Raw genomic sequence first — 21521 nt, 5'->3', positions numbered from 1 at the left:
ACTTGTTGTGGTTGGGAACACTTTTCTTTGACTTCCAGCAGCGCTGATCGATCATTATACCAGGCGTGCTTTAAGGATCTTTTAAGTAAATTGTTCGGATAGCCACGTGCCTTAAATCGGTCTTTGAGTTTTTTGGCTTCCAGAAAACAATCCTCCCTCTTTGTGCAGTTCCTACGAAAGCACAGCAGCAGAACGAAAGAGGCTGCAGCTGGTCATGTTCTGTTGCATTTAGCGCTATTTTCTTAGCACAAAAAGCATCCTTGGGTCCATGAGGGTGCATTTTGCAATAAAAACTTGTAGTATTATGTCACAATTCTTTAGTAAAACATCAATTGCTACAGGCATAGCACAAGCCTTGACTTTGAAAGGTAGGATTTGGGGGGATTACCCAAGAAATGTAGACATAAACTGATGTTTAGAAGCACTGTTTATTTTTGCCCATAACATATGAATGCACGGTGCAAGTGAGGCAAATATTCTTGGGAGGCTTTAAGGAGACACTTTTAAGATGTCTAAAACAGATGTTCAGCAGTGCTTGACAATGTTTTCACCATAAATACAGTATGTCACATGTTAAACACTGCAGGTGAGCCAACAATTTCCAGTGGACGTTGCGAGAATACCCTGTAATAAAAGTCCAGCAAAATGTTTTATTCAGCAGTATTTATATTCTCACAACATATTTGTGAAATTTAAAACATGGAGATCTATCATAGCGAGCAAGTTAGACAAGAATGTTTTTTGCCAAAATGATCCTCCCCCCCCATGGACATTTCATACACTGAGATAAAGCCAAGGAAGTGAGAAGAAGCGGTCTTATTTTTTAAAACATACTTTTCTTCAGTATTATTATATTGGCAGAATGGCTTTCTTTTTCCCCAACTCCAGCAATGGTTGTCACTGTATTTTTTTTATGAACTCTGCGCTTTATAGTTTGGCTTTCTTAGCTACCCAGAATGACGCATTCTCCCATTCTAGGAGTTGTCTCACTAGTAAGTGGCAGACATGGTTAAACAAACGTTTGAAATAAAAAGTGAAATTGGGAAAGGTTTATGGTTGGCCTGGTAATGGGCGGGCCAAACCCTGTAAAGTTCTGCCAAATAAGTTTCATACCTTTCATCTTTTTGGAAATATGCTTGACTTTGTAGTCGTCGCCGGTTGCTTGTTCACTTACCGAAGAGACTCTGAAAGCCCCATGGCCAAGTGACAAGAAGTGTCTTTTTACCTTCCCTCCAGGGTCAGCTTGGACAAGGAAGACCCCAATCTGCTACAGGCAGGACAACTGAAGAGTTACTACCGGATGCTCCCTACAACGCAGTGTGAGCAAAATCATCATACACTCTACCCGTTCCTTATACAATTGATAACCTATATTTTCTATCTTGCCTTTCATTTTCTCATTTATATGGCAAAGTCGCTACCTGGTCAAAATTTGAAATTGGAAAAATCTGACAGTTTTCTGAGAAACATTTAAGGTGGACAAGAAAGCCTGGTAACTCATCAGTGTCTCCCCACTGCTGCACTCTTCTCAGAATAGGAGCCACTTTTGCAGTTTGATAACCCCCAAATCCATTCTCCCATGCTTATGGCTGCAACGTCTATCATCCCTCACAAAGTGGTTCCTGCCCTTCATCTTGAAGGAAGATGTTATCACACATGAAGCACAGAACCTTCGGGATGGGGGAATTCAAGTATTATGAGCAGGTTGAAGTTAGATGGATCTAAAACTATTTTACTAAGATCGAATGGACTTAAACAACAGATGAAATACAGAAAACAATTGTTTCAAGTGCTTTGCTTTGGAAAACTCTTCTTTTTCACTTATCATATAGCCCTTTATCTGGCGAAGATCTTCAGGTATAGGCAACCTCAGCTCAAGTGCATATGTATGAGTTTGAAGACTGGTTCTAATTGCTGCCAAGACTTGGTATCATGTAGGTGGGAAGACAAGTAGTAAGCATTTACAGTAAAAAAGTAATATTCTGTGGCCATGTACCAATAAGGCCAAGGGGAACAAAATCAAGCTGTTCTGGAAATTAACCCACCCTCTAGGAACAAAGTAACAACATTTAGAGGTGTTAACAGGATGTTCAAATCCTGGGCTTCATAATGTGACCTCACCACTGTGACTATTTTGGTAATGTGGTTGGGAGGCAGTAAAAAATGAAACAGGCTCTGTGCCACGATGCAGAATCTACTGAGAGCCCTACCAGGGAGGAGAGCTGAACCAGAAGCCATCAAAGGTGCGGCTTGGCACGTACAAGCAAAAAGCAGGACAGGCAAATAGTAGCCAATGAAACCACAAGCCTTATGTCAGTCACCTACCAAAATTGCTAGGTTTTGAAGTTCACTGTCTTCTAAATTGTGAGATTTGTCAAATTTCTTCTACTTCCTCGTTCGTCAACAGCCCAGCCAGACACCATTTTCCGCCTCCAGGTACAATTGCAGCCTTTCAAAGAACATTCCCTGCAGTTTCTAGGTAGATAGGTTTCCAGTTTACAAGTTGTGTGGAGATCCATGTGAGTTGATATTCCGGCACACATATTTTGTACGTCTTTAAAGCAATGTACCTGATTTTACTAGCCGGAAAATCCAGCAGATACGTTCGCCTTAGGACACAACTGCACTCCAATTCTTCAGCTGCCACCTGACCCTCGGTCAAGGGACAAAGGGAGAATTACATGGTTGTAATGCTCTTCTCCACTCCTGCCAACTTTCTACCCTTCCCCAACCTTACCATTGCCCTAGGAGTCCTTGTAAACATATATAACCTGCTTACAGCAGGTGGAAAATATTGGCGTTAAACCCCCTGGAGTCGATATTTCTACCATGAACGTCTGAGTCCACACAGTTAATACCTTTTTCTAGGGATATAACTTGTACTTCAACTAATTCTATGAAGTGAGTTCGTCCGGTACTGGAAATTCCGGCCATCCAGAATCTCTGCAAAGAATTCCTGACAACTTGTATTCTGGACCCAATTGTCTGACAGCCTTTGAATAGCATGTTCAGCTGGCCTCATTAGCACAAGACGTACAGTGCTGACATAAGTTGTAGGTATATCACTTGACATTTTGCACAGTCTAAATATGACATATAGGTACCCTATAAATAATAGAACGCAAACAATATTAAAGCTGTAGAACATATTAAGTGCACATGTTGGTAAAATATATGATAAACATGGTACCACATGCTGCATCTTTAACTAGACGCCTTCGAAGGTAAAATGGGACTAGACTGCCATATTGCTTTAGGTGTCAGTTTCTCCTTCAGGTCCATATTGAATAAGAGGAAGTGTCCAGAGGGCGACCTATCACTATTCCTTTTCACCAGGTTGCCATACAAGATTTCCTACAGACCTATGGGTGTACATAACATCACATCACATCACAGTAAAACCTACAGAACCTATACAAGCACTACTGTGCAATATCATCAAACCACCCTCACCAACACATTCTGTAAACTTTTGTGACAGACTGGGATGTAGTCTTCTCTTTAGTCACTAATGCACCAGAACATCCAGAGACGGGTTGACTCTACACCACAACTCACAAAGTGTAGTTATTCACTCCTGAACAAATGTACTTTGTCTGACTTCCTGTCAGAATTAACAGCATTTCGTGTGATATTCCAGGTTTGCCCATGAACAAGGCTGGCAAATGCTTTTTTACATTCAGAGTTCCCCAAGTCCATACAAGGCACCACCATTCGGGGTCCCCAACCTTCCCTGTTTTCCTTTGGCATCTGTCCTAGAGAACCAGATTGTCGATCTAAGGCGATGACGTAGACCCTGACTTTTTTCAACAGCCAACCAGTGTGATTAGACGCTGTGGCAAGTGCGATACTTTGATTACTTCATGTAAACTTTAAGTGCTCCGTAGCTTCCTTCGTGCAGTCTCTGGAAGCGGTTGTGATTTCTACAAGTCCTAGCCATTGTCCGTGATCCTGAGGGTGTTGCGTAGTTTCAGCGTCCCTATCATTGTAGTGACGATATCTTGACTGGGGTTGCGCTGTTAAAGTCCAAGAAGAACGGACCCTCTTGTTGAGGAAGAAAGGTAGTGGGGATAATATTGTAAACCCCAGCGGGGATGCTCTCCAGCTCCAGGTAGCAAAACCCACATCTGCAAAAAAATGTGATACAGGAATAAAATGTGAAATCTCTGAAAAGTTATCACTGTGATGAAAGTAAGGTGTATAGACCAGAGCCTACAAATATGAGAAACTTTAACACTACGAAGCAACAACACAGGTTTAAGATGGTAACCTAAAATAGACACAAGCAAATGAGATTATAAAAATCATTGTATCTTATTTAATGAAATGGCCAAGTCGAGCGGCATTGGGTACTGAATATCTTGATGAAAGCAAACAGGCTATTAGCAAGCACCCTCACAGCTGCACAGACCTGAACAATTTTTCTGTTTCCTTTGCCTCATCATTGCCTTGCAACCTCACCCTCAATAATGGGAGCAGATTATTCATTTTCTACTCTCTTGTCTTCATCAAGCTCTAAGGCCTAATTTCTGTCCCTCCACATCAGAGTTTCTCCCACCATCTGCTGTGCTATAATAATGTTATTTTACCTAAATGTTGATGTGAATATCAAATAAATCAAAATAAAATACACAAGCTCTCCAACTACTGTCCTGTTTCTCAGTATTCTTTTCTGAAACAAAGAAAGTCTGCTTGGTATCTATAAACAAGCTACTTAATAACCTCCAATTCCCAACTCTACACTCCAAGAGAAAGCCTCATCACTAGTGGCACACTTTATCACTGCTAACTTCCACGACCAACTATCCTCCATTTCTTCCCTCTTTGACCGATTTGCAATACTCGAAGCAGCAGGTTATAATACCCTGTTCACAACACTCGTCCTTCTCAGTAAGCCGTGGAACTGTAAGTTAAAGACAAAGGTTGAATTTACCTGTAATCTCCGCTGCTCTTCTTCTGGAAGCCGGAGGGTCCTGGTTCGCCGACAGAGGAGACAGTGACCACCTCAAACCCCACGCTGTACTGTCTATAGCATGAACAAGAGGGAAAGCGAAACAAGAGCACTTAGATGCTTCAAGTCAACAGCTCTGTTATTAAATTATATTCACAAACCTTCAGTGAAAACTGAGAAACTTAGACCATGTGCAAGTTATACAGATGCCAAAGCATTATTTTCTCATTTTTGTAAACTCACATACATTTCCCTGAGTCACATGACTATATTCTCACTGGTGTAAACTGGTCATGTAAATGTGTGTCATGCAAAGAAAGAAAGAGCATTTTGCCCACAAGACCTTTCTGTAAGTACTGAACACTGAAAACCAATTGTAGTGTCAGGGTAAAAATCCCGACTAACATCAGTACTTCAAGACCTCAAAAACAAGACAGAATCTGAGTTTATATTCTGAAAAGCATCAAACATACTTTTAAATGTATTCCTGTGTGGGTGCATCTATACCAAAATAAGCACAACCTGTGCTTGCCCACTCTTCCATACGGTGCATTGACGTCTCATAATATAAGACTGTTTAAGTTGCACAGTCATGGTTCACATAAGCACAATCAGCTTACTTATTTTTGTAAGAAGAGCACACACCTGGAGAGCATTTTTTGGTGCTTAACTAAAAGTGTGAAGACTGGAAGCCCAGCAACACTTGGACCATGCTATTTCTCAAAAAAACATGTTTTGAGTTTGTTCTTTAAGTCTAACAGATGAATCTTACATCTAAAATGTCACAAGAATGTTCCACCGCCTGGGCCGTAGCACTGAGAGGCACCATCGACACTTGTGTCCCTAGGGAATTTGGTAATCCAATGTGGCAGATTTAGGCGAAGGAAGCGACCAGGGAGATCATCCTGGAATCATATTTTTCAAGATATGTGGAGCTGAGACTTATGAAAAAGGTAATGCCTTTAATCACGATTCTGGTTTCGATGGGCATCAAGTGCAGCTTCATCAAAAGTGTGTATCTTGAGGGATTTTTCAACAGTCTCAGGGAGGCATTTTAAATAACCAGAATATGTGAAAGTCCCAGTCTGCAAAAACCAAAATATAGCACAATCCTGTAAGCCTAAAGAACATTAATGAAGTGGTGGAAGACAATTGGCCTTGAATAGTCAAACAAAGAAGGATTGTGCAGAGCATTATCATTTGGTAGAAACAGGCAAAAGAAAGAAACCAGAGCTATCATTTGCGAGCTCTGAATCGAATGTGATCCATTCACTCCATTATCAACTGAGGTGTAAAGTTTGAGTTCCATAACCAGAAATCTTGACACCAAATTTGGCCTTTATCCGCTAAATGCAATATTGCAGTCTTTTCACGGTTCATCTGCAGCCATCTACCGTTCATCCAGCTGCCCGCAACTATGAACACTGTAGCCTAACAAACAAACGATATTCTGGGTATCATCGGCATACACAGAGATAAACATGCCAAGGGACTTGAGTTTAGCCGATGGCTGGATATTGATATTGAACAGGCCGAGAGACAGCATAAATACGTTGCTGACACCTCAAGTTAATCTCTTCCTCGTGGAGTGGTACGAAGAGAGGTATTTCCTGCGTTCTGTTGGTGGAAATGGAGTCAAACCAAATATAAACCTCATCTCTTCTTACTAAGGCAGTTGCTGTGCTTCTATGAAGCTTGAAACCTGCAGAAAATTAAAAGATTATTATTGTGTTCGGGGTAGGACCTTAAGTGGAAAAACAGCAGCTATTCCAACATTTTAGTTGAGGCCGGTATGAGCATGATTGGGCTACAGTGAGGATAGCATGGTCTGCACTTCATATTTTCTGCTCAGGTGTCAGAGAAGTCTAACTTAATGGTTCATTTACCATGTCAGACCTAAGTGTACTATTTAGAAATGAAGTCAGCTGAAGAACAATTGTAGGACTAATTTTTGCTTACCATGAAAATCAAGAATAAATCATGCTATGATGGACTAATGATACACAAAGATGATGTACACATTTTCATAAGAAGAGCACTAAAATATTGACAGTTACTTAGGATACATCTCTATACAAGCCCGCAAAAATACAGTAGAAACAAGCATCTGGCAAGCTACAAAACTGTGGAGGGAGCCAGACAATAAAGTAGGCACCGTTTAGGAAGTAGACACTTACCTCGGCCCTCTTAGTTCCACCAGCAATGGGCCAGATCTTTCCACTTGGAACTGGAAGATGGGGTTGTTCTTGTAGGAATCTCTGAAATTACCACAGCCACCAGCACTTGCACCTTTCCACTGCCCATTTACCTTTAAAAGCATAATAGTAAAGTTATGCATATTCTCATTTAAAAAAGATCATAAGTGTATTAAAAAATAACATAATACTATATGCATATTTTGTAATCTGATATGTACTTTCCCAAGCACAAACTGTCGTGATGACACTATTGAACTAGTGATATTCTTGACAGAATACATTTTTGTCTTGATTAATTCAAATCATCAACACCACAAAGGTCACGAAATTGTATAAAATAGTATAGATAAAAACTTGCAAGAACAGACATTAAACAATTGCTGACAAAGTAACTATATTTGTGAAACCCTCGAACTATGCATAACTAGGATAATTCATTTTTGGAACAGGACTTGTATATATGTAAAAGCTACTAATGAGATCAAATTAATCTTTCGAATCCGTGACTGATTGATGTATAACAGGCTTAGCACACACTTTTTCCCCTTCATAGTTTTATATACAACTGCAAAATATTTTTTTAATTAAAAAAGAAAAGTTTCACCCTCCCTATCACAGCTATAAGAGCTGCTTCATTTCTAATGTAATTGTCACACTTGATGTGCAGTAAGGGGCGGCTCCAAGAATCGCCCCACTGCTATCAAAGTAGTGAAAAAGTAAAAAGATGATAACTTTGTTATTATCATTTTATATTTAGTAGCTGCCTGGATGGTTTAAGGCGGGGCAGGGCTGGGGTCCCAGGGGGAGGAGTGATGGGCACACTAAGTGTGCATGACTGTTTGGCCGGCCGTCTTAGGGTGACTAAACAGTCATGCACACTTTGCATGTTACCAACCAGGCTGCTTTACACGGTCTGGTGAGGAACATGGCCAGGCTCCTATTGCCCATCTGAGTGCCGAACCACAGAACTCAGACCAAACATAACGCTGCATTGCAGCGTTGTGATTGGCTTAGGGGAGTGAGCCTGTGTGTGCTCTCAGTTCCTGCTTTCGTTCTGGGACGTTGGCAGGGAAGCAGAGGAAAGATGCGCCCGGGCAAAGAGATAAGTGTGTTTTTTGTTTTTTCACCCCCCATCCCGCCATTACCAGTTATCTGTCAGCCGCTACTGTGTGCAGTCCAAACAACCCTCAACTTCCTTGGATCAGTTGCACTGCGCCGGAGTCTCGGTGGGCATTGTATTGTTTTATTCCTTATGACTGCCATTGCCTGCAGCCTTTATCATGGATATCAACGGTTGGTTTTTCCAAGGTACTAAGTGGCTCCTTGAGAAATTTGACTACTATGCAAATACGTTGTGCGTCCTCACCCATGACATTAGTACCATTTGTAAAAAGTTGCATGTAAAGGGTATCAAAAAGGTTCCAAAATCACAAGTTAACAATCTAATGTTTTTGAGGCCTTCCAAATGTGCATCCTGCCAATTTCCCACAGTCTTTTACACATCGAGAAGAATGAGTATATTGTTAGATAGTGGAATCAACAATGGATATCATTTTATTCATAAGATTTGTATTGCGGCCACACTTTAGCATGTCAGAGTGCTAAAAGTAGGAGTTGGTCAAAACTCCTTAAAGACTTTGGGCTTAGAAATTGACTAAATGTCAATGGATGGCACAAAATTCCAGAGGCAAAGTGCAGAAGATGGATTTTCATTGATTTTCTTAACTTCATATTATTGAGATCTTCAGAAGAAAGTTGTGTTGGAGTTCCAGAGTGCTGGTTGGTATGCAGCGATCTTACACTATACCACTTGTACCTCCTTTTACAGAGAGAGTAGGTTTGATGATGCTGGCCTTAGAGAGACATCTTGTCACTGGTGTATTAAGGAGAAACTATGCAAGTAGTCTACTGCAATGCCATAGCAGGGTCAGTCAAACAGGAGGAACCCATTTTAAATGGGAAAATTACTGCTTGTAAGAACAATTTCCCAGTGTAATAGTCTGCCCATATTCATAAGATAAATAATTTCCGGATGATATGCCATATGTCAAACATTTGAAAACATAGTTTTAATATTGTGTTTTCATGAGTCACAAATGGAGCTTCTCAAAGGGATGGGCTGCAAAACACATCTCCAAATACAAACTGCAGAGGGCCCACAACTCTAATCCTGGAGACCTGTTTCAATTGTAAATTATTCTGTGTTCTTAACAGTAAATCCCCAAATTTGGGCTTAATCCATACACAGAGAACACTCATTGCAGTTATAGAGAAGTGTTAAATGCTCCAACCAGGAATGGCCAAAGAAACCTAAACCAGCCACTAAAAGTACGACAAGGGTGGGATGATGGACTCCTTTTCTCATGGCCATACCGAGAGGCACCAGCGACGTTACAGGACAAAGAACCACAACAATATCTAAGAACTGGATTGTCTCTCTGCAGTACACTGAACTTGAGAGAATTCGAATATGAGGGATGCTGGGCAACACCAGCCTCACTAGAACTCTGCTCTTTTGGATCGGTCTCACAACCACAACAAACCTGATTTCACCAGAGAAAATCTAGCATTATTACCGTGCGTAGTGCATTCCCTAGTGGCTGCTGGAGGACAAGAATACTCTTAAGCACTGCAGGGCCACTGCAACGATGCCCACTGAGTCTCAGATGCAAAGGAGTAATGTGTCAAGGTACACTGGGTCGAATGACATGAACACCTGGTGAAAGAGGTGTGCATTTGTAGTCCTGATCTCTGAATGACAATAGCTCTCTTCAGATGGTTTTTACCGCTCAATTTCAAGTGCACCCCCTCTCATTTTCTGTTAAGGTAAGACGCTATAAAACCCACAAATTCTAGATTCATCCGTACCACAGCTCCGTGAGATTAAGCCCAGGAAAGTCCTTGTGATGGAGACGATGGGGGTGTTGGGCGGGAAATTACAGGATGGTGTACTGAGAAACCTTGCTTAAACAGGTTAGGATCTATATTTCCTAGACAACCCAGGTCTCAAGGTGGTAGAAAACTTGAAAACAAACCTAACTTCAGCCATACTAAAGAGAAATCTTGCTTCATGCTTGAAGGGACCTAGCAGTGGTACATCCCCATGGGAGGTCTGTCCAGGTGCATTTTTGTCCTCTCTTATATCCAAATACCCTTCACTGTCATTTTAGGTTGCCTAGAGTACATACCTGTGTTCCTACTTTTGTATGTAGAACATTCATGAGAATAAATAACTTACTTTACCATAACTATAATTCTCCAGGTGTGGTATCTTGCATAGATTCATATAATTTAAATTCTCCCAGTTGTCAAGCTGGGAGTCCTACAGTACATTTACAACAGCAGTAAGATGAAATCCCCACATAAATACACAAAGCATTTGTTTTAGTATCCCCTTCATTTCATTAGAAATGACCTAAAGTTCAACCAATGAGGAGAATGTACACTGATATCCATTTCTGTAGAGGTCACCATACTGCAGATTTTCAAAAGCATGTGTAAAAGAAAGACTAAATAAAGAAAGCCTCTGAGTAGGGAGGCGGGACAGCCACATGTGAACCTATGTAGGATATCAATGCTGGAGAACAGCTGTTACAGGTAAGTAACTTTTTGGTCTCCTGCATCAACTCTTTCACAGATTCACATACGTGAATCAAAAGAGCGATAAGTGAACAAACCAGCATATGGCAGGTATAACATTGACTCCATTAGACAAATGAGAGAAGCAAGAAGAGGTTTACCATAGCAAAACAGATTCTGAAGAACTGCTTGTCTAAGAGCCGCATCTATGGATGCTTCCATATTCAGGCAATAGAACTTCACAAATATGTGATGGCTTTTCCATGTTGCCACTATGCATATAACAGATAGAAAAACAACATTCCTGGTAGCAGTCTCCTCCTTGCAGTGGCTCAAACGGGAGTCCCATTAGTCTAGTGAGGATGACTTTGAGGTCCCATATAGGGACAGTGGTGTCCTTGGAAGAATTACTCTTAAAACCTTTCATGAAACATGTATATTCTCTGTTTTGTATGTAGCAGCTATTGCTGCATAGTGCAATCTAATTGATGTGTTTGCCAAACACGCCTTCTATTTGTTTATGCAGTAATGAAAAAAGTGCTTCCACTCTGCTGTATAACATTAATGTGTGGTAATCTTGCAGGACTTACACATCATTAACAGATACTCCTTTGTATATTTAAGTTACCTAAACTCTAGCACCTGATGTACCAAAGGTTTATTTCCTTGACATTTGGATCAGTTGACTCTGATGTTAGGATAGAAGATCTGTTCTGATGGCCAGCTTCTTATAAGGGTGGACAGACATATCCAGAACCACTGAGTATCATAACTGCCTCGCCCACATCAGTGTGACGAGAATGAGCATCAAGGGCATCTACCTAAGATTCCCCACTACATAAGCGATCAGAGGTAGTGGTGGAAAAGCATAAACAAATCTGCCTGACCAGTTCATCCTTGGTGCATTGCCTTAGCACTGGGGGTGTGGGTACCTGGAGGCTGAAATATAGGCATTTGGTATTTTCTGTGGTGGTGAACGGATTGACCTGGGTGCACCATCCCTTCCAGGTCCTTTGGGGATCATCTCTCACTCATCTACTTGTTGATGCATCCTACTGCACAAGTTACTACTTGTGTAACGATATATCTGTAAGAGACATTAGTTAGTGATAGATTCCTTACCTTAGAATATCCCCAGGCTTCAGACTGGATCCGGAAATTTTTTGCGTAGCAATACCCCTGCGCGTCGGTAGGCGTCGTCTGCAGCTCCGCGTCCGTCGTCGGCTGACGTCAGTTCTGATACACAGCTTTTCCGCGCCAGATACGCAGAGCCATGATAGAACCAACACTGCTGCCATGAAACTAGGGCCCTGAAAGGGGATGAACATAACCCTAGATATCGGTTCGCAGAACGGGTAGCATGGGTGTGTAGGTAAGGAATCTATCACTAACTAATGTCTCTTACAGATATATCGTTACACAAGTAGTAACTTGTGCATCTGAAAGAGACACGTTAGTGATAGATTCCTAACCTTAGAATAGATACCCCAGCAATAACAAAACCCGGTGGTGGGTCTGCGAACCAATATCACCCCAGAAAGTCCTGGAGGACGGAACGGCCAAAGAAGACATCCCGCTGGACTTGACTGTCCAGGCAGTAGTGTCTTGCGAACGTGTGCAGCGAGGCCCACGTAGCTGCCTAGCAAATGTCCTGTAGGGGACTCCTCGGCCCAAGGCAGTTGTTGTTGCCGTGGCTCGAGTGGAATGAGCCCGCAATCCAGCAGGGGGCTCCTTTTTGGCCATGGAGTAACATGCCTGAATGCACAAGATGATCCACCGCGAAATGGTCCTGTTGTGCACCGCCTTTCCCTTCTTCTTGCTCACGTAACCAACAAAGAGTTGGTCATCCACCCGGAACTGGAGTGTGCGATCTAGGTAATAAGAGAGCGCACATTTTGGGTCCAGACGGTGGAGCCTCTCTTCCTCTTTCGAGGGATGCGGAGGCGGAAAGAAGGTGGGCATGGTAATGGACTGCCCGATGTGGAAGGCCGTGACAACCTTGGGCAGAAAGGAAGGTCTTGTACGCAACACCAACTTGTCCGGATGAACAGAGAGGAAAGGTGGAGTAGAAGAAAGAGCCTGGAGCTCACTCACTCTCCTGGCAGAGGTGATGGCAACCAGGAAAGCAGTCTTCAGGGTAAGAAGACGGAGAGGACAGTTATGGAGCGGCGCAAAGGGAGCACACATTAGGTAAGTGAGTACAAGATTCAAGTCCCACTGGCGGCATCGCGAAGGGAACAGGAGGGAACATGTGTGTGATGCCCTTCAGAAATCTATTAACAATGGGGGACTTGAATAAGGAAGGTTGATCAGGTAGCCGTAAGAAGGCGGAAAGAGCAGAAAGGTACCCTTTAAGAGAGCCCAGAGCAGAGCCCTGCTGGGCAAGGGAAAGAAGGAAGTGTAGAACTTCAGAAAGGGGTGCAGAGAGAGGGTCCACAGCCTTTGCTGTGCACCATGCCACAAATCTGTTCCACCTGCAGGCGTATACTGACTTTGTGGAGGGACGCCTGGCTGCCAGAATGATATCACAGACTTCGGGAGGCAAGTCAAATGGCCTCAACTGCCGCCGCTCAATCTCCAAGCTTGGTGGTGGAGACTGGACAGGTTCGGGTGTAGGACCGTCCCCTGCTGCTGCGACAGAAGGTCCTCCCGAAGAGGCAGACGAAACGGGGGATCGACTGACATGCTGAGTAGTTCGGGATACCAGTATCTTCGTGCCCAGTCCGGAGCCACAAGGATATCCCGGGCCCGGTCGCGCCTGATCTTCTTCAGCACTCTGGGCAGAAGTGGTATAGGCGGAAAGGCGTACAAAAGACCGCAACTCCACTCGCGACGAAAAGCGTCTCCGAGCGAGTGCCGCCTTGGAAATTCCAACGCGCAGAACAGATGACATTGCGCGTTCTCTTCGGTGGTGAATAGATCTAACCAAGGCTCTCCCCATTGCCGAAAGAGGCCTTGCGCCACGTCAGAGTTCAGACGCCATTCGTGATCCATCATGCACCGACGGCTGAGTTCGTCCGCCCTGGCATTCAGAGAGTCTGCCAGGTGTTGAACCACCAGAGTCACGCCCTGATGTTCCTGCCACTGCCAGAGGCACAGAGCCTCCTGGCATAGGGTCCACGACCCCACCCCACCTTGTTTGTTGCAGTACCACATTGCGGTGGTGTTGTCCGTGTCACCTGCACTACACACCCCGGACAGAGGGGAGGAATGCCTTCAGTGCTAGATGAATCGCCCGCAGCTCCAAAAGGTTGATATGGAGCTGGGACTCCGCCGGAGACCAGAGGCCTCTGATCTCCGCCTCTCCCATGTCGCCTCCCCAGCCCTGGAGGGACGCGTCTGCCACAACTACATGCTCCGGGTGGGGTAGGGAGAGGGATCTGCCACTGACCCAGTCGCGGTCCGTGAGCCACCACTGCAGTTGTCTCGCAGTGCCCTCCGAGATCAAGACATGATCGGACAGGTTGACCTGATGCTGGGCCCACTGAAACATCAGATCCCACTGCAGAGCCCGCATCCGCCACCTGGCGTGATGCACCAGAAGGATGCAGGAGGCCATCAGCCCCAGAAGCCGCAGCGTCAACCTGACCGAGACTCGGGATAACGGCTGAAAGATGGGAATCAGAGCCTGTATATCCCGAACCCGCTGTTCGGGAGGGTAAACCCGAAACTGCACCGAGTCGAGGACCGCTCCGATGAAGAGGAGCTTCTGAGAGGGACACAGGTGCGACTTCCGCACATTGATGGAGAACCCCAGCAAATGCAGGAGGTCGGCCGTAGCCTGGAGGTGGCTGACAAATGTCTGGGGCGAGCCCGCCTTCAACAACCAGTCGTCTAGGTAGGGGAAGACCGACACCCCTAACCTGCGCAAATGAGCTGCGACCACCGCCATCACCTCCGGGATCACCCGTGGGGCACTTGTAAGGCTGAAGGGGAGCACGGTAAACTGAAAGTTCTCTTGGCCTACCGTGAACCGCAGGTAACGCCGTCGGGCCGACAGGACAGGGATGTGGAAATAAGCGTCCTGCAAGTCCAACGCTACCAGCCAGTCTTCCCGGTCCAGGGCAGCTAGGACCTGAGCCAAAGTCAGCATCTTGAACTTCTCCTTACGGTGGAAGATGTTGACATTCCGTAGGTCCAAGATAGAGCGTAGGCCCCTTTTGCCCTTCTTGGGTACCAGAAAGTAGTGGGAGTAAAATCCACACCCTACTTCAGGCCCAGGAACGCGCTCAATGGCGGCCCCCTTGGCCAAGAGGGCCGTGACTTCCTCTTGCAGAAGTTGCAAGTGATTACCCGACACGCAGTGGCATTGCGGTGGCATGTATGGAGGGGGTCGCCTCGAAGGGGAGGGAGTAGCCCCTTCGGACGATCTGCAGCACCCACCTGTCTGAAGTGATAGTGCGCCATTGAGAGAGGTGATGGCGTACCCTGCCTCCCACAGGCGTCACATGGGCCTGAAAACTCCGAAGGTTTTGAGGCGGGTGCTGTGGAGGGAGGTGTGGACTGGCCTCGCCATTGTCCCCGACCGCGCCACGGCGGTTTCCACGGCCGCCACGGCGCTGTTAAACATTTTGCAGCACGTGGCTGGCAGCACGTGTGGAGGCGCCCCTTCCGTGGCCACGAAAGGAGCGAAAGGCACCCGTTTGCTGGTGTGGGGCCGAGAGGCCCAAGGACTTGGCATTAGCCCTGGAGTCCTTAAAACGTTCCAGCGCATGGTCTGCCTTGTCGCCGAAGAGGCGACTGCCATCGAACGGCATGTCCAGAAGTGGGGCCTGGACATCAGCCGAGAAGTTGGCAGACCTCAACCAGGCGTGGCGTCGAACCGCCACTGTCGTTGCCATTTCCCTGCCCAATGAGTCCGTTGTATCCAGCCCACACCGGATGGAATAACGCGCTGCATCTCGACCCTCCGCAAGGGTTTGGGCGAGTTTAGCCCGGACCTCCTCCGGACATTGTGGCAGCACGTCCGCAACCGCGTCCCACAGAGTGTGGGTGTAGCGGCCCAAGAGACAGGCGGTATTGACAGACCGCAGCCCTAAGCATACAGACAAGACCTTCTTCCCGAACTGTTCGTATCTCTTGGATTCCCGGTCGGGCGGGCCGACGGGAATGCGGTCTGGGAATTGGAGGCCTGGATGACCAGGCTCTCAGGGGTGGGATGGGTGGACAAAAAGCATGGGTCGCCCGGGGCCGGGCGGTAGCATCTGGCCACGTTCCTATCCACAGGCGGGCCTGTGGCGGGCTTGGACCAAGTGCCCACCAGAACGTCACATAAGGCCTCATTGAGCTTGACTGCGGTTTGAGGACCTCAGTGAGGAGGTTAGTCCTCACGGCCGCGACGAGGAGCTCAAGGTGTAAGGTCTTGGCTGCCTTCGTCAACACTAGACTATATGTAGACCCCTCCTTCGAAGCCACAGTCGGAGGGGAGGCAAATCCAGTGCCTGGCAATGTGTCAAGACCACTGGCCTCCCCAAGCTCATATGTCCAGTCCTGTTGAGACTGGCACTCCAGTGCCAGAGGGTCCTCAGACCCCTCCCAATCCTCCTCGTCACCCGTTACCTGTAAAACAGGATTAGTAGACGGGGCCTCCTCATGGAAATAAAAATCTCCAAAGGCCGTCGGAAGCGGTGCCCAGCGACGCCGTTCCTGCGCCAGAGTCGGACCGTAGGGAACATTGGGGACGGCGTCCACAGTGGGCGCCTGGAGTTCTGGACTTTTTGGTTCCGTCCAGAGGTGTCAGGGAACAACACCCAAAGACCCCGGAGTTCCACCTGCCTTGGTGCACAAATAAAAAGAAACACGGGCTTCTCGATGGTGGCGTCAAAGACCAAAGGTTTATTACTGCAGGGACACAGAAATCACAGAATCTACACACGGGCAGAGTCTAGGAGACTGTTCGATTTGTACAAAGAGGGTTGCTCCTTATATACTAATTTTTGGGCTTCAGGCAAATTCTTTACATGTTAGTACATTCCTAAACCTTTGTGTCCTAAACAATAAATATTTGGCGTTGCACAGGAATCATCGACAATATCTGATGACATAACATTACGAATGAGAGGTTCCCACTTTTCCATCATAATCTCATGTCAACTTTCCATTCAGAACCCGGACCGCCTCATCGTAAAGTTCGTTACCTCCCCCTAATAAAGGCCCAGAAGGAAAGGAGCAGAGCCAGGTGCAGAAGATAGAAAAGCGGGATAAGAGATGTTTGTGGGTCGTAAATGGGCAAGGCTACCAGTTTCGGCCGCCTAATCGTGATCAGGCCAACGGACACGAGAACCAGTTCAGCAGGGCTGGCCTCGGGCAGAGGAGGCAGCCTTTGTCGAGTCATGCAGCTACAGCGTGTTCTGGTTTAAGGTGCACGTGTCATGACAGAGGTGAATCCCCGGCTAAGGCTACGTGTCCTTGATCGAAATGAAGTGATCAGAGGTTATTGCATATGTGAGGGCAAGAAATACAAAATGGCTGCCATGATCTAAGATGGATGCCGTGGGTAGATCAGAAATGTGTTTATAACAGGAGTACTCTTGCTCGTATCGTAGCGAAAACACCAGGATATGCTAAATGGATCATTTGCGGTTCGCTGATACCAATATTATGTATTTCCGACAATATTGAAAACACGGGTTCAAATCGTCACGGAACCTCACGCCGGGGGCGACACCCGTGGGGCCAGCGCCGGTGAGGTCGACCGAGGACGACCCGGATCCGGAAGCGGATCCAGTGAGGTCCTGCGGCGCCGGGACCGAAGTCGCCGGAGGAGCCGGGGCCGAAGCACCCGACGGCGTCGGGCCGAAGCACCCGACCCGCTAGGGCCTCAAGTCGGGACCGTTGAGCCCAAAGGCGCCACGGAACCCGACTGAGGAGGGAGGGACCTCATGGCCATGAGGTACCGCTCGATCTCCTCTGGCGTCGCTCCGTGCCCAGGGACCCGAAGGTGTGGGGCAGGCGGCGACGCTTGGGACTCCCGCAGAGCCGCGTGGGCGGTGTCGCCCGAGCCCCCGGCCGCATCGTGCGAGCGTCGGGGTGGGTCGGAGGAACAAAGACGTCTCTCCGACCTCTCATGCCTCTTACCTGAGGACTTGGAGCCTGACGACCGGTGTCCACTCCCGGAGCTGCGATGACTCCGACCTCGCGACCTGTCCCTCGACCTCCCGTGGGACCGGGACCGGGACCTGGAGTGGCGCGGGGCCGAATGCCGGAGCTCGAGCCGCTTGCGGGACTGCTCCCGCCTAGCCTTCGACGTCAGGGCCCGGCAGTCGGAGCAGGTGCGGTCGTCGTGATCGAGGCCTAAGCATTTCAGGCACCGGCGATGGGAGTCCGTGACCGACATCAGTCGGTCGCACTTCGAGCAGGGTTTGAACCCGGGCATCCCTACCGGCACCGATAGAGTCGAAGACTCAAAGAAAGAGAATGATCAAAAAGATCAAAAATTCAGTCAAAAAATGACTAGGGGTAGAGCTTCTCCGGATCTGCGCTAGCTGGCACGGAAAAAAGAAGAACTAACGTCAGCGCGCATGGGCGGCGTCTAAGTACTCAGACGACGTCATTCAGGCGCTAACGACGCCGACGACGGACGCGGAGCCGTAGACGACGCCTACCGACGCGCAGGGGTATTGCTATGCAAAAAATTTCCGGATCCAGTCTGACACCTGGGGATATTCTAAGGTAAGGAATCTATCACTAACGTGTCTCTTTCAGATCAGCAGGTCAGCAAAGTCGTTGTTCGCCAACCCCAGTAGATGCTCCGCTAGGAGCTGATCTGCTGATGAATGGGCCCTGTACCAAATGGGTAGGGTTAACACTTACAGCTGGGGCTTGTTTTTGGATGTAATATATGGCAGGAATATTGACGGTCCTCAACCGGACTTTTTATGCAATCTAATGAGCATGTAAAATGCTCTCAGTGTCAACTGGACCCCTTTCATCTTTAGAAGGTAGGTGTGACACTTTCATTGGTCTTGTGTCCAAGTGCCCTGAACAGTCATGTTATTCAGATGTGCCTCACACGCCGTAAGTGAGGCATCTATAGCAATGGGTCACCTGTGGCTGAGGGTCCACAAATGGTCAGCCATGTAAAAAGTTCTTGTTTTGTTGAACTGAGGGCTCTATAGCTCTAGATAGTTTCACTGAACTGTTGCTTGTGATCATTACCTTGATAAACACTTCTGTAGTGGGTGCATGTGAAGATGAACATCCACAACTAATATGCAGGAGGCCATCATCTCCAACAGCTTCATAATAGTTCTTAAATCGAGGATGTGATGTCAGAAAAAGAATGAATAGCCTTTGCGATGCCTAGATCTCTAGATTTGGATAGGCTTTGCATGTCACAGAGTATAAGAGGTGCTCCAAATGAGGGCTAAATTGGCTGAGCACAGAAATGGGATTTTTTGGCATGGACCTTAAACCCTAGCCATTAGGTATTGATGATATGTTGGATGAATAGGGATGTGAAAGTAGGCATACTTGAGGTCGAGGTTCGCCATGCGATTTCCTGCGCAGAGCAGTAGAATGACATCCTCCATGGTTGTCATCTTCAAATGCACCAATAGAATGTAATGGTTTTAGGGAGAAGGGTTGGTCAAAGTTACCTTTCTTCTTTGGAATGAGGAAGCACAGGGGAACACTGCTTGCTTTCTCTTTTGTAGAGGCACCATTGTCAAGAAGGATAAGTTACTTACCTGTAATCCTAGTTCTCTTCCAGGGGTATACTCATCAAAGTCATAAGCACTGAATATTCCCGCCCATGTGCGGGGACCCCGAAAATAATAAAAATTATATATGGAAACCATATATGTACAGCTCTACATACATACATACATACATACATGCATGCATACATACATACATACATACATATATATATATATATACACACACACATACACAAACATATATCATTTTTTCCCATACCAATGCAGCCCTCAAATGGAGGCTAAACAATGTAGTTGCACACATAAGAATTGCATTTGCCAATACATAAAAGACATATGAGGGCACTTAGCACTTAAACTCTGTCTTTTAATGAGTAAAACACTCATAACGGGCAAAACCTGCACATAAGCAGGCATTGTTAGCCTACAGGCTGCATTGCAAAACAATAGCATGGAAAATGAAAGCATTTTCCACAAAACTGGCACCGTGCCTTTAAGGAAGCCATGACCCCTAGCTTCCCATCATGCCGCAGGGGTGACAGTTGGGTCAGTTGTTCTTTGCATAACCCTGAAGATCAGGGCCCAAAGATATCTTTTAACACTTCAGAAATAAAGACTAATTTGTCTGGGGAGTTGGGTGGGTTGCTCATGACTTTGATGAGGATACACCTGGAAGAGAACTAGGATTACAGGTAAGTAACTTATCCTTCTATTCCAGGGGTTCCTCATCAATAGTCATAAGCACTGAATAGAATAGCAAGCCCATCAACCACCTGCGGACAAATGAGAACAAAGAGTGATTCAAACCACAACAACCGAAAAATCAGCTGTTGAACAGATTTCTCAAGGAGGCTTGCCCTACTTGAGTGTCCGCTCTAATATCCGAGTCAAGACAGTAGTGTCTTGTAAAAGTGTGAACTGATCTCCAAGTAGCGGCTTTGCATATCTCTGAGAGTGGTACATTATTGAGGAAAGCCGTTGTGGTTGCTTTTTCTCTTGTAGAATGAGATTTAGGAGCGGACACAAGTGGTTTCCCTGCTAACTGATAGGCTAGTTTAATGCATGAAACTATCCATCTGGAGATGGACCTTTTAGTTGCTGGGAAACCTGTTCTGACTGAACCATAATTAATGAAGATGTGATCAGACTTTCTTATAGACTTCGACCTTTCTAGATAGAACTTCAAAACCCTTTTAAGGTCTAATGAATGAAGGGCCCTCTCTGCTGGGTTGGAGGGGTTAGGAAAAAAGGTCGGGAGACAAATCGTTTGATTTATGTGCAAATCCGACATCACCTTGGGAAGGAAGGAAGGACGGATGAGTTCTGAGCACCACCCTATTGAGATGGAAAACCAGATAGGGTTCTTTGAAACAGAGGGCCTGATCCTCATTCACCCTACGTGCTGAAGTGATAGGCACCAAGAACAGGACCTTCCACGTAAGGTGTTGAAAGATCGCCTTGTGGATAGATTCAAAAAGGCGGAAATATCAGTCTGGACAGCACCAAATTCAGTTCCCAAGGAGGTGAAGGGGGCCGCACTGGAGGTATTCCAAACCTGCTCTGGCTAGGTGAAGTAGATATGGTAAAACTACATCCTCTTGCCCCCTGGTGGGACTACATGTATTTTGCACATACCACATGTAGAAGCGTTTCAATTTACAAGCATAGGAGTGCCTGGGGGAAGGTCTCCTTGCCTCTTTTAATATAGACATACAGTCTGGAGATAGACCTAGATGTCCATACTGGAGGACCTCAGGAGTCATGCTGCCAAGTTCAGTGATGGAAGGTTGGGATGATGGATCCTCCCGTTCATCTTGGACAGCAGGTCCGGTCTGCACGGCAGCCTCCTGTGTGGCTTCAGTGACATATGTAGAAGGTCCGGGTACCACCACTGCCTCGGCCACTCAGGAGCAATCAGAATCATTGTGGTGTCCGAGTGTGACAGCTTGGTCACCACTTTCGGGATGAAAGGCAGTGGTGGAAAGGTGTACACAAATTCCCCGCACCAGTCGATTAAAAGGGCATTCCCCCTTGATCCTGGTCGGTAGTATCTTGAGGCAAAGTCTTGGGATTTTTTGTTTTCTTCGACTGCAAACAGGTCTATGCTTGGCTGACCCCAAGCTTGGAAGATGT

The 21521-nt window shown here is 46.3% G+C and overlaps 1 protein-coding gene across 3 annotated transcripts in view; it reads right to left on the bottom strand.

Annotated features, from left to right (window-relative positions):
* Positions 1–409: 409 nt before the first annotated feature.
* Positions 410–21521, bottom strand: part of CAPN7 (calpain 7) — a 291586-nt gene continuing 270474 nt past the window's right edge. For all 3 annotated transcript variants that reach the window (XM_086942071.1, XM_086942073.1, XM_086942072.1), the window contains exons 19-21: positions 7129–7259; positions 4934–5026; positions 410–4127 (exon numbers count right to left, since the gene is read on the bottom strand). In XM_086942071.1, coding sequence (XP_086798197.1) covers positions 3983–4127; positions 4934–5026; positions 7129–7259 — 369 coding nt within the window. In that variant the 3' untranslated portion in view covers positions 410–3982. The remainder of the gene's footprint in view (positions 4128–4933; positions 5027–7128; positions 7260–21521) is intronic.

The sequence above is a fragment of the Lissotriton vulgaris genome, chromosome 10 (assembly GCF_964263255.1).
Source record: "Lissotriton vulgaris chromosome 10, aLisVul1.2, whole genome shotgun sequence".
NCBI classification, from domain to species: domain Eukaryota; kingdom Metazoa; phylum Chordata; class Amphibia; order Caudata; family Salamandridae; genus Lissotriton; species Lissotriton vulgaris.
Note: the sequence above shows the minus strand (reverse complement) of the source record. Positions and strands in the feature narration are given on the sequence as shown.